General features: G+C 38.6%; 1 protein-coding gene across 2 annotated transcripts in view; it reads right to left on the bottom strand.

Annotated features, from left to right (window-relative positions):
- Positions 1-14,618, bottom strand: part of SLC44A1 (solute carrier family 44 (choline transporter), member 1) — a 156,011-nt gene that overhangs the window by 17,935 nt on the left and 123,458 nt on the right. The window contains exon 16 of one of the 2 annotated variants that reach the window (XM_004677460.2): positions 11,875-14,215. The exons of the other annotated variant lie outside the window; for it this stretch is intronic. Coding sequence (XP_004677517.1) covers positions 14,192-14,215 — 24 coding nt within the window. The 3' untranslated portion in view covers positions 11,875-14,191. Of the gene's footprint in view, positions 1-11,874; positions 14,216-14,618 lie in introns of those variants that run through there. 2 annotated transcript variants of the gene reach the window in all.

Consider the following 14,618-nt stretch of genomic DNA (forward strand, 5'->3'; position numbering starts at 1 on the left):
TTTGGTGATGGGAAGCCCATGGGAATTACAACTGAGATGGAAAAATGCACAAAATGATGTAAAAATAAGCACACACACATAAATGCATATAAATCCTTTCTGGCCAGTAGAGAAGTTTTTCTTCTAGAACATAATTTAGGGCCCTCTCTGGTGTCCCAGTGGGTTAAAGCATAGCACTATGAAGCTATTGCAGCCACTACAACACCAGTTGGATCCAGCAAGCCTCCATGAGAGAGGGATGTAGGGATGTCCTCCAGAGCAGGGGCCCTTCCATCTGCTCTACCATCTCTTTCTCACGTTTTTACTCATGCTTACAAGGTAACTGCTGTTCCTCCAGACATCACAGTTCCATTCCAGATAAGCCAAAGAAGGAAAACCAGGGTGATGGGTGGCATCTCTAGTGAAAAGACTAAACTTTTTGGGAACTCCCCATTATCCATCTTATTACTCAGAAATATATCCTGGGATGTCTCAGACTTCAAGGGAGGATGGAAGTGTATATTTTAATTGGGCACTTTGCTGACCAGAACCACATCTGGATTCTATTCATGAGGAAGAGGGAGAAAGGCAGAATGAATGCTGGGTGGGGCAATGAGCAGTCACCGCTACCGCCTGATATTTGTAAATTAAATGTTAATTGACTGATGAAATCTGTCTTCCTAACCATTAATACCCTTTAGAGACTTATGACAAGAGTGTAGAATTGTTTTTCAGTTACAACCCTTTAGATATTTTAATACAATCATCATTCCTTTCCTCCACCCCGAAATGTCTCTTCCTAAACAGATGTCTTTTTCCAGGCTTGTCTCTTAAAACACTCCCATTTGTTTATATCCCACATGGGGGCTGACCTACAAAAAGTAATGTGGAGTCATCTCCTTGCTCCTGCTAGATATGTCCTGAGGCTCCCAATCCCCTGAACTGAAACATTTCACTGTCAATTCACACAGAAGTGCCCTGAGCACAGATGCATGTTTGAGGGGTGGGTGGGTGGGTGGGACTCCCCCTCCCCCACAGACCATATCAATCTCATTCAGCCATTGCAAGGCTGGTTTTATGAACCCACAGAAGCACATTACCACTGCTAAACTTGACTGTGAGCTGAAGTTCATTGCTCTTAACTGATTGTTTCCCAATGAACCTACAGCTAGTAGGTTTATCTTTAGTACTACTGAGTCACCTTAAAGTATGATTTCTCTCTGGTTTTAGTTAGGATTGTGTTCAGTTGTCATTAACCTACCCCCAAATAACGGTTGCTAAGATGACAAACATTTAGTGAAGGAATCTGGAGGCTGTCATTCCACAGATGACAATGTGCCAAGGGATAACCAGGGACCTTCTATTTTGTTACCTCATTGTCCAGGACGGCTGCTGGACCTGCAGCCATCACATCCCACTTTCAGTCATTGGGGAAGAGGAAATCAAGGGAGAAGCAAGTGACCATTCCCTTTAATGACATTATCCCCGCAACGTATTCTTATTTGCATGTCATTTCTATCAGAACTGAGTCATATGGTCACAAGTTAGGCTAGGAAATGAAGTCTTTGGAATGGCCCTATTGACATAGGTGCCCTGAGCACAGATGCAAAATTAGGTAACTGTGGGCCCTCCCTGTTGGTACGACGGGTTAAATCACAGCTCAAGGAAGCTATCCAAAGCCACTGCAGCATGAGTTTGATCCCCGTCCAGGGAGGTGACCCACATGGTGTGGCAGACCTCTCCTGACTCGCCCACTGCTCCCCTCAGCAGTGTATTTCAGTCAGTATGCCTGTTCTGCTCCCCACTCTGTCTCTGGTGACTCCTCTCACCTACCTACACCTCTGGCCTGCCTGTACCCCAGTTTTTGGATACATAAATAAATAAATCTTTTAAAAAATCAGGTAACTGTTAGCGGGAAAGACTGAGAAAAGGGCAAATTGTAGTTTTGGCTACTCCTTCCATTTCTTTATCTTATCAATGGCAAAAATATAAAGTTGATTGAGACTAAGGCAAAAGGCCCCAATGGTAAGTTAACATTTATTGAGCATTTACTACATACCAGACACTGCTCTACACACTGGACATATAGTTTAATCCTCACAAACCTCTCAAGTTGGGGTACTATCACTACCATCTCAAATAGGTCAGGAAACAGGTCTAACAAGGCTGAAGCCCATATAGCTCATACGGGACGCAGGTGTGCGTGAAGTGGAGCTAACATTGCTCATTAATCACTATAAAATGCACTTTTTGGGGGGAATATATAAAAGATATAAACTGTTTATTTTCACAACTGATATTTTGGCCTTTTGTTGTTACTCACATCAGGAATCTGCATTCTCTACCGGATTCCTCCCTTGGATTAAAATTATTTAGCAAGTTTTAGGCTTGGTCCTTCAATAAATGACTATTCCACCTGTATTTCTCCTCCTGTCGGCTTAACTCCTAAGAGCCTTGCCCATTATAATTTTGATAAATAGAACGAGCTTCCAGAAAAAAATGAAAACTATGAGGTAAGCAGTGTGGCAGCCCAACAAACACATCATGGTGCTGTGAGGGGGAGCTTCAGGGGTTTTGAGCAAGAAGGGTCTTGGTGGAGTTCTGGATCTGCTCTTCCACATTAGCCAACCCCCTTAACCTCCTTGTCTCTCAAATTTCTTCAGACAGGTTCTGCTTTATGTCTGTGGTGAGGAGTAAAGTGCACACACACACACAAGCACACCTCTGCAAGCTGCCAGCTGGCACAGAATCTGGCGACACAGAAGTCCCTGCCAGGTGGTGTGATGGTGACCGGAGAAACCTCAACCGCTGTTGGGGTTCCAGGCATTCATGAAGGAGAAAGACATGTGAAAGACTAACAGTAGGGAAGATCCTGGGAAAATACATCGTGTTATATACATATATATATATATACTTAAGATTTATTTATTTATTCATACAGAACAGGGGTACAGACCAGAGATGCAGAAGGTGAGAGGATTCACCAGAGACAGAGTGGGGAGCAGAACAGGCAGGTGGACGAAGCACACTGCTGAGGGGAGCAGCGGGCGGGTCAGGAGAGGTCTGCCACGCCATGTGGATCACCCCAGGGGCAGGCAGGGATCGAACTCATACAGAAGTGGCTTAAGCTTCTTAGTGCAGTGCTTTAACTCACTGGGCCACCAGGGAGGGCCCGTGTTATATTTTTTAAAAATATTTTTTGCTTTTGGGAATTTGTATGAATGAGAAAATTCAACTGGAGCAAAAACATGGATGCTCGATTATTCAAGGGGCTAGCTCTTTAACAATTAAAACCACTAAAAACCACTATCTGCCTACTTTGGGGTAGAAAGAACTCCAGGTTGGATGTACAGCAGCTCGTTGGATATGGGTAGCCATTAAAGAGGGGAGGGACTGAGCCCTTGTAGCAGGATGGAGAACTATTTAGGTTTTACTATAATTGAAAAAAGGAAGATGCAAGTGACTTATGGTAGCACATGTGTACATGCACACACCATACATACATACATACACACATATATATTTGCGAGTCTATATAGGTCTATATATATAAGATACATTGGCAGGTATTTTTGTGTAGAACTAGAAATAAGGTGTACAAAATACAAATAGAATTGGTAGAAGGACATTAGCAAAAGTAAAGGTTTTTCAATATTTTCATGTTGCCCTTTCATAAAACAAACAAATGCTCCCCAAAGTCCCTAGGTAGAAAGTCAATCTTCCACATTGTCAATAATCACTATTAGCACAAATACATCTAGTGGCCAGATCCTCACTTCCAAATACCAATTTCTATTAAAAGAGATCAGAACTCCTGGAAAACATGCCTGATTACAGAACTTAGACAGGGAAAGCCTGAGACAAGCCTGAAACATGTGGGTTATGTCGGTAAACAAGGACTGACACAAAGAATGATTTGGACATTCGGACAGGTCCAAAATACATGGAGCTTTAACTGGTCAAATCAGACACTTCTGGTATAAATATAATAATGATAAGAAAAAAAGTAAGGATCTACTTTGACATTAATTTCATCAACACATAAGTAAATGGAGAGATGGGAAAGCTCTAAGCAGAGAACACCAACTAGGAAATCACCCTCGGGCAAAACCCCCAATAATAGATATTACAGCGAAGAAGCTTAAAAATATCCCAGTGGCAGTGGATGAAGGTAGGTGAAAATAGGATTTTTAGATAATCTCAAAATATCTCCTTTCAAGATTAAGCACAAAGGAAGAAATAATGAATTTATAATGGGAAAACCAGGATGAGCCACCTGGGAAACATCTCTGGTTACGGGACAAAGGGGTACCCGTGGCTCCTAATATGACCCGCTGAGGAGGACACAGAATGTCTTCTGTGGTCTCCCTGGCAAGTGCATAATAGGAAAGCAAATGTGGGGAAACTTAATAGTGTAGCTTGGAGAACTCCAGAATCCTAAATGTAACCTCGGTACATCTTCAGTTACTTTTCTTAGGATTTGGACAGTAAAAGAGGCATGATATCAAATTCAGAGGCACAAAGCATTTCTTACTTTCCATGCTACTTGCCACGACTAGAGAAAATGTCAAGAGGCACAGTCTCCATGATTGTTCCACCACACCTGCTCAAAGATTTCAGACCAAAGAGTCTCACAGGACACCTACTTTCTGAACCTTACACACATGTAAGAACACTGAGCACTGTTTGAAGCTTACATTTCTTCTATCTTCCAATTTTATGGATTTGGCAACCATTTATACACTATATAATATGGGGAGCACAACTTCACACCTGCTTAGGAGCATATGCTTTAACCACCCTCCACCAAAGCTCCAGTGCAATACCCTATCACTTTCCCTTCCCCCTCCCTTTTTTCTTCCCCCATCTATTTTCTGTGGTAACCGGTATATTTTTCACAGTTTAAGAATGGGCAAATGAATGGATCCCTCCAGTAGCTGTCTTTTACTTTCTGATTAATTTCACTTAGCTTGGACCTCAAGGTCCTGTCATTTTTTCCCCCCCAGAACATACTATTTAATCTTTTTTAAATAGCAGCGCAGTATTCCACTGATTATATATACCACATGTTCTTTATTAAAAGTCATCTGATGATGGGCAGTTAGGTTGGGGTTGGATCCATAAAAGAAGCTTAAATTGCAACCATAACCTACTAGTAACCTACAGTGCACAAGTTACTATGCCTCTAAAGAGAAATCCTTGTGTTTTTTCTTTATTTTCTAACATTTGAGGTTGAATACAGAGTTTGCAATCCATAGCAAAACAGAGAAAAAAGACTTTTGGGTTTCTTCAAGATGTGAGGCTTTGCACAGACTCTAATCACCGAGTAACAGAAACTATGCATCTGCATCAGAGTCACTCAAAATACTCACTTTTCAGATGGGTTAATATTCTTGGGTATCTTGAGCATGCTAGTGTTTAAAGACTCTTTGGGAATGCTCTACAACTGCTTTTGTCAAGATGGACTCGGTAACCAACAGGCACTGTGATGGGACATCATGTCAGTAAGAGCAGTCCCAACTGTTCAAGAAAAATCCAAAATTACAAACCAAGTTAGGACAGGTTTATTTGTGTTGCAAAAGGTTTTCATTTAAGAACAACACCCCTCCCTGTTTTGAAGTTTGATTTCTCCAGACTTTAAGGGGGGCACAGTTACTGCTTAAATCATGGCATACCAGTCGCACAGTCCCATTAATGGAACATAGATCTAGGATTCAACTTATGCACACGACACTGTGCCAAGCACCCGTGTTTGCCATGATACACATTATCTACTGGGGGTGTTTCGTTCTGCCTGGTGATTGAATTCAGCTTTGCATCACAGGGAGACTCAGCATCCAACTAGGAAGCTAGCTAGGTAGTGGGTGATCTGTGTGCTTCAGAAACTAGTTTTCAGTATACTTACAATTCTCACTTCAAGGAGCCTAGGGCATGCTGAGATGCTAGGAATGAGTAGCTGAGAAATTCCAGGGCACCCTGGCAACATACCGATCTATTCTGAAACCAAGATGGTGCCCCGAATCACTTGCTGCTGAACATAATATGCCATCCCCAAATATGAGTTCAGATAGGCCATCTCAAAAAATGTCCCTCTGATGTCTTATTTTGAGCTACAACACATGAAAAAAGGCAAATGTAAGATACGCTCCGAACTCCCCTTATCTCCCTAAAGACAGATGCCCCAAAAGGAACTTGATTGTCATAAATCCTCCTCTCTAGATCTCACCAACCAGGGAAGATAATTCATCACAGGAGAGGAGATTAGAAGGAGACAACATGCCCAGAAAAAGCTGCTTACAAACGATCACATCTATTCAGTCATCTAAGGACCCAATCATCTTTCCTAAACTTCATTTACTCTGCCCCTAGAGGCCAGTAGTCCCTTTGCTATTCCCCATTAAGACAGTATTCAAGTATGAATTCAACCACTTCAGCAAGTTACTCATTTTCCTCTGGGTATCTCCCAAGTATACATGAGGTATACATGTCAACAAACTATGTGCTTTCTCTCATTATTCTGTCTTCTACTATAGTAGTCTCGACTAAGAACTCAGATAGGGGGAAATGATCTTTTCTCCCCTGCATTGCTCATGGCCTTGGGCAGTGGGGAAGTGTTTCAACACAGTAGACAGTGGCATTCTTTCCTAGAAAATTTTATTTATTACATAAAAAAATTCTATACATTTGTTAGACTAAAATACAGTTTTCATTATAATTCTGGCAACTGAGTCAGTACACAGAGAAAACGTAGCATTAGATCAGCACTTTTTTTCTAGTCCATATTTCTGCACAAGAAAAACATTTCAAAGCTCCATTTCATATAGGCTCATTATACTCCAAAGTCAGATGGAATTCCATCCAATTCAGAGTTCTTGGAAGTTAATTTCCCAGCAAGATTTTATAATTCCAGAAAGTTCATTGCTTAATATACATATGTTAAAAGTCCTGTGAGAGCATATTGCTCTTGTTGTCAAGTCTGCACTGTGTCAATAGTGACAGTCACAGATACTGGGGCTACAACAATGTGTGTGGGGTGGCAGGTTCAAGCACCTACTTGTTTGTTTCCCCACCTGAATACAGTGTAGTGACACTGTAAAAAGGAAAAACTCAAAAGAATGTTAAGGTAAAAAAAACCCAAACTACAGAATTCATGGAAGGCTTAATTGTGACCCTACAGTTTGTAATGAACAAAGACAGGACGTGATACAAAAATTCATTCTGACACTATGAAATAGGATGCAAATGCAAAAGAAAGAAAAAAGAAAAAGAAAAAAGGCATAGGGTTGAGAAATATGTGGCACCATAACATACTTCTCATGCTGGTTTCACAGCAGTAAGAAATCGAGACATAAGAATGAGCATTTTCTGTTCCCGTCACCCCGTAACTAGGTGGGGCCTGGCACTGGATGCAAAGGCTCAGAGCATCAGAGATCAACTGCAGGTCCCTACTGCACTGCCTGATCTTTAAAAGATGGCCGCCTTAATTCAGGAGCTCTCTTCTAAACTCCAGTTCAGAAAGGCGGTGTCCACCAGCACTGAAAGGGTAAACAAAGTCTTCAGAAGATATGCTTTAGTCTTTGGTTGTGTTTCCAGCACCGCTACCATTTTTTTAGGGTACCCTCCATACTTTTCTCCCCAACTTTGTATCTCTTATTGTTTTTCCTGCCTATACTCAAATCAGCCAACAACCCACTTCATTGGGTATAGATCTATTCAAAGTGCATTTAGTGGTCAAGAAATATTGAGACAGTATAATGAAATCTCCCCCCCCCTCCATTATGATGCTTCTGGTACCTCTTTATAGGAGGGAAGAAACCAGAAAATTGCAGAAAGTCAACATGATCTAGTAGCACTTAGGTAATATAGTAGAAGAAAACTTCTCCCATGTGATGTCTCTGAAAATCAAAGCTAACAAGAGGTTAAAAAGAAATTCTGGCAGATAACTGGAGCCCAGAGGACAGGGAAAATGTCCCCAGTAAACAGTCTGGCTCCCCAGCCCTATGGTTGTCCTGTGAGGTATCTAATACGATTTAAGAAAAAACCCAAAAACAAAAACCTGGTCTGATAAGTAGGATGGCCCATTAAAAATGTGCTCAGATCTTCTGTGAGCAAGTAGAAGGGTCTCTGGGATGCTGGCAATAGCTCTGCCCCAGCCCTGTGTCAATGGCTCCTCAAGTCTTTTCAATGTTCACTGTATTCACAGAAATGGTTTAACATATTGTCCTAAAAAAAAAAAAAACAAAAAAAACTGACTTAAAACTATATTGCTAACTGACAGGATGGAGAGATCAGATTCACAAGGGATATTCCTTTAGGCCACATATATTTTTTTCTGTGACCAAGAGCACATCAAGTATAGATACTTACACTGAACTTAGGCTCTTTCCCACCCCGTATATGGGTATTTCCACCCATGGTCTCCATTTAACTGTGTAGGGTTTTATTTAAGCTCTTCTGAAGCTGTGAGTTGACCTTTCCAATTTCATCACCAGTTAAAGATTTCCACTGCTTTTTCAGTTAATAACTTGATGTCTGACTATAAACCATGACCCACTGGATTCAAATCTTCAAACAACTTCAAACTTCTTTATGGATTTCTGCCTGCTTTTTCAAGAGGCCAGGTGCCCTTCCATGTAGATAGCACCCCTAACTGACAGTAAGGTACAGATGAAGAAATCCACATTTCCCTCAAGAAGGAAGATGGGGTGGGTTCAGAGTGCAGGCACAGCCCCATCAGCAGAACGGTCCAAGTTGCAATAGTAGGTGAATGAAAAACCCAAAATAAGAAATGCCTCCCTGACTAACATAAGCAGAAAAAACAACTTTTGAATTTCTCTTCCCAGCATCTGTTTTTCTAACTTCCTACTAAACTTTTTTTGGTCCACTATGGACTACATCGAGTTTACTAATTCACCATCATCTTCAATTGTTCTTGATCATGTTAATGGATATATTTTTAGGCCATGACCCAACGTCACTATGCCACGTCAGTCATATCTGAGTTACAAGTGTTTTAGTAGAGAGTAATTACAAGGCTACCGTATTCAGGTTTTGAATTTTCTTGTCCATTGCAAATCATGTGGTATCTTCCCCAAATCTCCCAGACCACCCAGGACACACACAAAGGAAACCTTACTGTCTTGAAGCTTTAGTGTTTCCCACCCTGCCATTCAGTGTGATGAATGAGGCTTCTATTTCCAAACCTAGTACTAAATCAAGTTGTTAGGTTATAACAACAATTTCAGGTCAGAGGTTGGTTAAGTATCTTAAAACATATCTTCAGAGGAGACCTAATACTACCTCACTCAGAACACATCATCAAACCAACTTTAGAGTGGCCTTTTTAATGAAGGGACTATGGGGTAAATTCTGGCAGTCTGAGAACCCTGAAGTTGTTAGCATCTTAAATTTCACAGATATACTATGTGAATTAAAAAGACAGTGCATTATCTTCTTAATAATCTCAAAGAGGTCCCTGGACCCCCCTAAAACATCAAGAACTTGTTTTTGAATATCAAATATTAATTCAGGTCTTAGCAAATGAAAGTGAAAATTTTCTGAAACATTTGGAAATTTTAAAGTTTTCAATCTTGACCTGACTTGAAAGCTTTACTATCCTGAACGCCCTGGCATGGAGGGTTTATTCCCCAGGAAATCATTCAAGTTGTAAAACTGAGTCTCAATACAGAATAGCTATATAGGTCACAATTTCATATCTTTCCCATAAATTTATTTTAGAAAGTATCAAAAACTAGGTTGAAAGTTTTCTTATGAAAGATACAACAATTTAAACTTGGATTAAAAATTTTTATCTGAAAACTTAGAAGAGTAACAATTTGGCTCAATTTTATGAAAATTGGATGGGGAGAGCTCAGTTTTAAATTTGTAAGTGTTTACAACACGCTCAGTGTTTTTGTTTTAGTTTTCTAACTTTAGGTTTTCTCTTGTCACATTCAAGGGCCCTGCTTCTTCGAAAGTTGGATTAAGTGTCACTACACAAAGATGCACGAATTCCAAAAGTAGCTACTGTATGTGAATAGTGCTTACTTTTCAAAAGGGCTACTAACATGCATTCCTTAGTACACAAAGGTACATGAATATGCACTTAAAGCAATATACACTTTAATGCCTGAAAAAGCATTCTGTGCAGTAAATATATAATACATAAATCTGTTTTATGCATTTATCTATGAACCCACAATTTCCCAATATATATATTGACAGATACCTCTTATCAACTCTAGGCAAGCCATGATAGTGCATTCCTATCTGTCAGGTGGAATGCATGAAAAAATTCTGTGGCATGTGCACTGGAAAGCACCCAGACTGAGTACTTTTTTTAAAAGTAGCTGTTAAAAAGCAGTAGTGAATTTACTTATTGAAAGGCAAAAGCTTAAACACCTTCCTAAAGGAAACTTCTCAAAGGTTATGTAAGATTTTTGGAAAACCCAAAAACTCAAATGAAATTACTGACCAAAAATAAAACTAAAATGTTCAGGTCACCATAATTGGCTGCTCTAGTTTTAGAACTGACCCCAGAATCATACTTTGTAGTCATAAGGACCTTCTAAAATGGCCTTTGTTATCTAGTATGGGTACATGATGGTTATAGGTTAAGTCTCAGGGGCATTGATGTGGCCTCACATATATTTGGTGCCTGCAATTTGTAGCTGTTTTGAGGAAGAGGATGGAGAAGTAGTATTCTATTTTAAAGCAGCTCAGGACTCACTATACCCTTACTGGGATACAAGTAAGGGAAGGAAAGGAGTCCTGGGCAGATGTTGATGTCAGGGGTATTGAGAATCAACAGCTTTAATGTCCTTTGTTAAAAAGGGGGTTTGGGATAAAGGGAGAGAGGTAGTATTTACACAAATAAATAACCTATTTCTGACATAATTTTAGAACTGACCCTATGAATGTCTCCTCCTCAATCATTATGGAAAAATTTTAGGAACCAATGCAGTTAAGCTACTTAAAATTCAATAATTTAGGATTTAATTATGCTATAGGATAGGGTAACTGCTTTAATCCTAAACATTAAACATTGCATTAAATAGTTCAGAGGAACAACTCCTTTAAGCTCTGCTTATTCATATAGGATTATGCAATCTCAGTGCTCTGGCTAAATTCCCTAAGGTTTTATTGCAACTGCACTGGAAGATGGTTTTCTTGGATTTATAATGAAATATAACCTTTTCCCTTCCATATTTATATTACAGCAGAGCTTACTTTTGACACAGGAGCCTAGAAAAGTTTAAATCATGCACCATAGCCTTAATTATCTGATGTCAGTAGCCATAATGATTCTCTGGTCACTGCAATCACCATTTACAATAGAGAACCTAATTCTAATGCTGGCGATATGAATCCTGAATGAATTTTGAAGATCCACTACCACCACCACCACCACAGAAAAAGACAAAAATCACAACAGTCAACCGTTTATAAAGTTATTCAGGTGGCCACATTTCACAGATAATTTTTGTCCATCTACTCTTCTCACTTGGGCAGAAGATGGGGGCAATGAGCAAACAGCAGTAAGGCAGCCCATAGCTCACTGAAGAATGACTTGCAATGAATGGAAGAGGCAGCCATATAGCCAAACATAACCTCAATATGTTTAAATATTGCTAAGATGTCTTTGTGAGTCTTTAGAAAATGAACCAAGGAATGAAGCTCATGAACGTGATAGTCTATATATCAAATATCTCTGTGTGCCTGTGTTTTATATATATATATATATATATATGTATATATACATATATATATATATATATATGCATGTTTGCATATATCTACCTAGATGGCACACAATTTACTTAGGAAAATAGATAGTCTGGAAGTTAATTTGGAACTCAAATGACATGGTTACACATAGATCATAATTTCTAAACACAATGTTAGTAAAACAGAATTTATTTGTAAAACAGGACCTGTTATATAAAATGGCACACAATCAAGTTATACAAAAATACAAAATTTCTTTCTGATTACAGTTCTAGTTGCAAATGATAATTAGAAAGCATTCCTGGTGGCTTCCAAATAGCTGAGATTGCGAGCAAATGGAACAGGAAGCAGCAAGTCCATGATGCTGGGATGTCCAAGTGAGTAGAACCTAATTTCCAAATTCAAGATTTCCATCTGGTCACTTCCTAAAATAGCTAGTGCCTGGAATGTCTTCTGTTTTGATACCCATCATCCAAACTTTTGCCAATCTTAAATTTAGTTCCGAATGTTTCTTAATGTCCAAAATCTGTGCATCTATTAAGCAGAAGTCATTCTGAATTTTCTTACATGATTTGCTCTCTCACCTATTTGGATAATTGTTAGTTACATAATTATATTTGTTCCTTTTCAAATGATATAAAAGCGTACAATGCTACTGCTTGGTGACATTAGATGTTATATGTTAACTTCCGGAGAATTATTGTTTCAAAATAGCTACTACTCTTATCATGTTGGTTTCCCAGATCTTGCCAAGCTATGAGCTCTTGTGTTTTTTGTTTTAAATCCAGAATCTTATTGCAAATTTTCTGAAAAAATCAGAAGTATTAAGTGAGCTTTGAAAAGAAACCAAGGGTTTAGCAAATTTTAGCCTAGCTAGCGTAAAGGACAGATACTTAAAAAAAAATACAATTTACCTCTTGCAGCAATTTAAAGGTCCAACCCTTTGAAAGGAAGCACATTAGCAAACAGCTGCTTATTAAGCCCTAGTGACATTAATTGTATACATTTCCATAATACCAGTCTAATTCACTGTCTGATTCTGGTAGGAGGCAATGCTTTCTTTCAAAAGATTCTCCTTCCATGGAATGATAAAATGCTGAGGCTTTTTCTTTTTGTACAGAGCCTGTATTTAGTGCAATAAGTTTAAAAAATTTGCTCTGAAATATTTACTTTACATTAACAAAAATAGCTTTTTTTTAAAAAAATTGTAACAAAAAGGAGTTATCGCATAAACAGATCATGAATTATTCTTAGCAAATTACACTTTTGTTTTCTTAAAGCATTCACCATTACAATAAGCAGAACAATGGAATATTAGCCATTCATATCTGGTAAGCTTTAGGAATAAAAAACAAAAACCCAAAACCCATCCCCAAACAAAAAGAACATTCAACACTTTGAGGATTAAAACATTAACCAATTCTTCAGTTGTACATTGTAGAATTCTGGAGAGTCAATGAATTGCCAAGGAGAGGAGCACCTGCCAGTATGTTTTCAGATGTTATAGCAAGCATTTGAATAAAATGACCATTTAGCCCTAAGCCACTGGAATACCTCTGAAGCAGAAGCTCAAGCACTGGAATTTTCAATGCTTTTGTTCCATTTTTCTCTCCCTTCTTTATGCCTGCTAGCATTATTTAATCTGCAAATCAATACACAGAAACGTAAAGGCTAAACTGGCTGGGTGCCCCAGCATTCCTTCAAATCAGGCACACAAATGTGTGGAGGATGCTACTAAAGTCAAAATTAAAAGACAAAATATAAGAAAACAGTTTGCATAAGAAAGATTATCTACCCTTTTCTTTTTTACCTACTTTCTTATAGAAGCATTAGGGTAAACTACAAATACCTGAGGAGTTGGTTCCATTTTAATGTTGGCTGACAAATGCATGAGCTATTATGAAAATTCCCTTATCGGGTCCATTTGTATGTTTTTAAAAGTAAAATGACATGGCTTTTTTGATTGGGGAAAAGTGATTGGAGTAATTCCTTATTTATCTGAAAGCATATGCCTAGTCTTGTTCCACTAGGATTTATGCATCAGTGAAATAAGGTATTGATTTTATGCACACATCAGGGTAATCACCCTGAATAAACTGCAGACAGAAAATTCAGTACAATTTTACCTAATTTAAACAACTAAAGTTAAAATCTCCTCTAAGTCATTAAAAATGTTAATCAGATATGAATCTTAACATTTCCATTAAGACAATTACAATTGAAAACATTAAATGACGGCAGTTGCCTTGTAAAAGCCACCCGTATGAAAGGAGTACATGTTTGACAAAAATAAGCATAAAAAAGGTAATAAATCCCTGTTCCTTTTCTCTGATTTTGGCTGATTATGTGTGTGTGTGTATATATATATATACATATATATACACACATACATATACATATATACACACACCCACACACACAAATACATAGTTATGTGTATATATTATTTTGGAATGTCAATGGGTTCCATAACGGTCGGCTAGGTTCAAGCAGAACTTGCTCCCGAAGCCTAGAAAACAAAGTCATACAGAGTATAATCTTAGACAATTACCATTAAAAGGAGATCATGAATGATGTTACAAATACATAGATGGTCACAAATCGCAACAAAGCAAAATCCATTGAGACTCCTTCTCTCCTGAATCTTTACTAAAATTCATATGAATATTGAAACTGACACTTCCTTCTGGATCATCTCTGAGATCTGCAGAGAATACTTCTCCAGCCCATGTTGCTACAGTGCCAAGATTTTTCAAGTTTTTTTTTTTTTTAATTGTACAATAGCAAACACATGGCGGGAAAGTCTCTCTCTTAAACCTCAATATTACACTTGATAAATTGTTCTAAAATCACTTTGAAAGATTTATAGAAAGACCTCACCAAGCTTCAAAGTTTCCTAACTTAGTGAGGTT

Source organism: Condylura cristata, unplaced genomic scaffold, assembly GCF_000260355.1.
Source record: "Condylura cristata isolate star-nosed mole 26May11 unplaced genomic scaffold, ConCri1.0 scaffold00006, whole genome shotgun sequence".
Taxonomy (NCBI): Eukaryota; Metazoa; Chordata; class Mammalia; order Eulipotyphla; family Talpidae; genus Condylura; species Condylura cristata.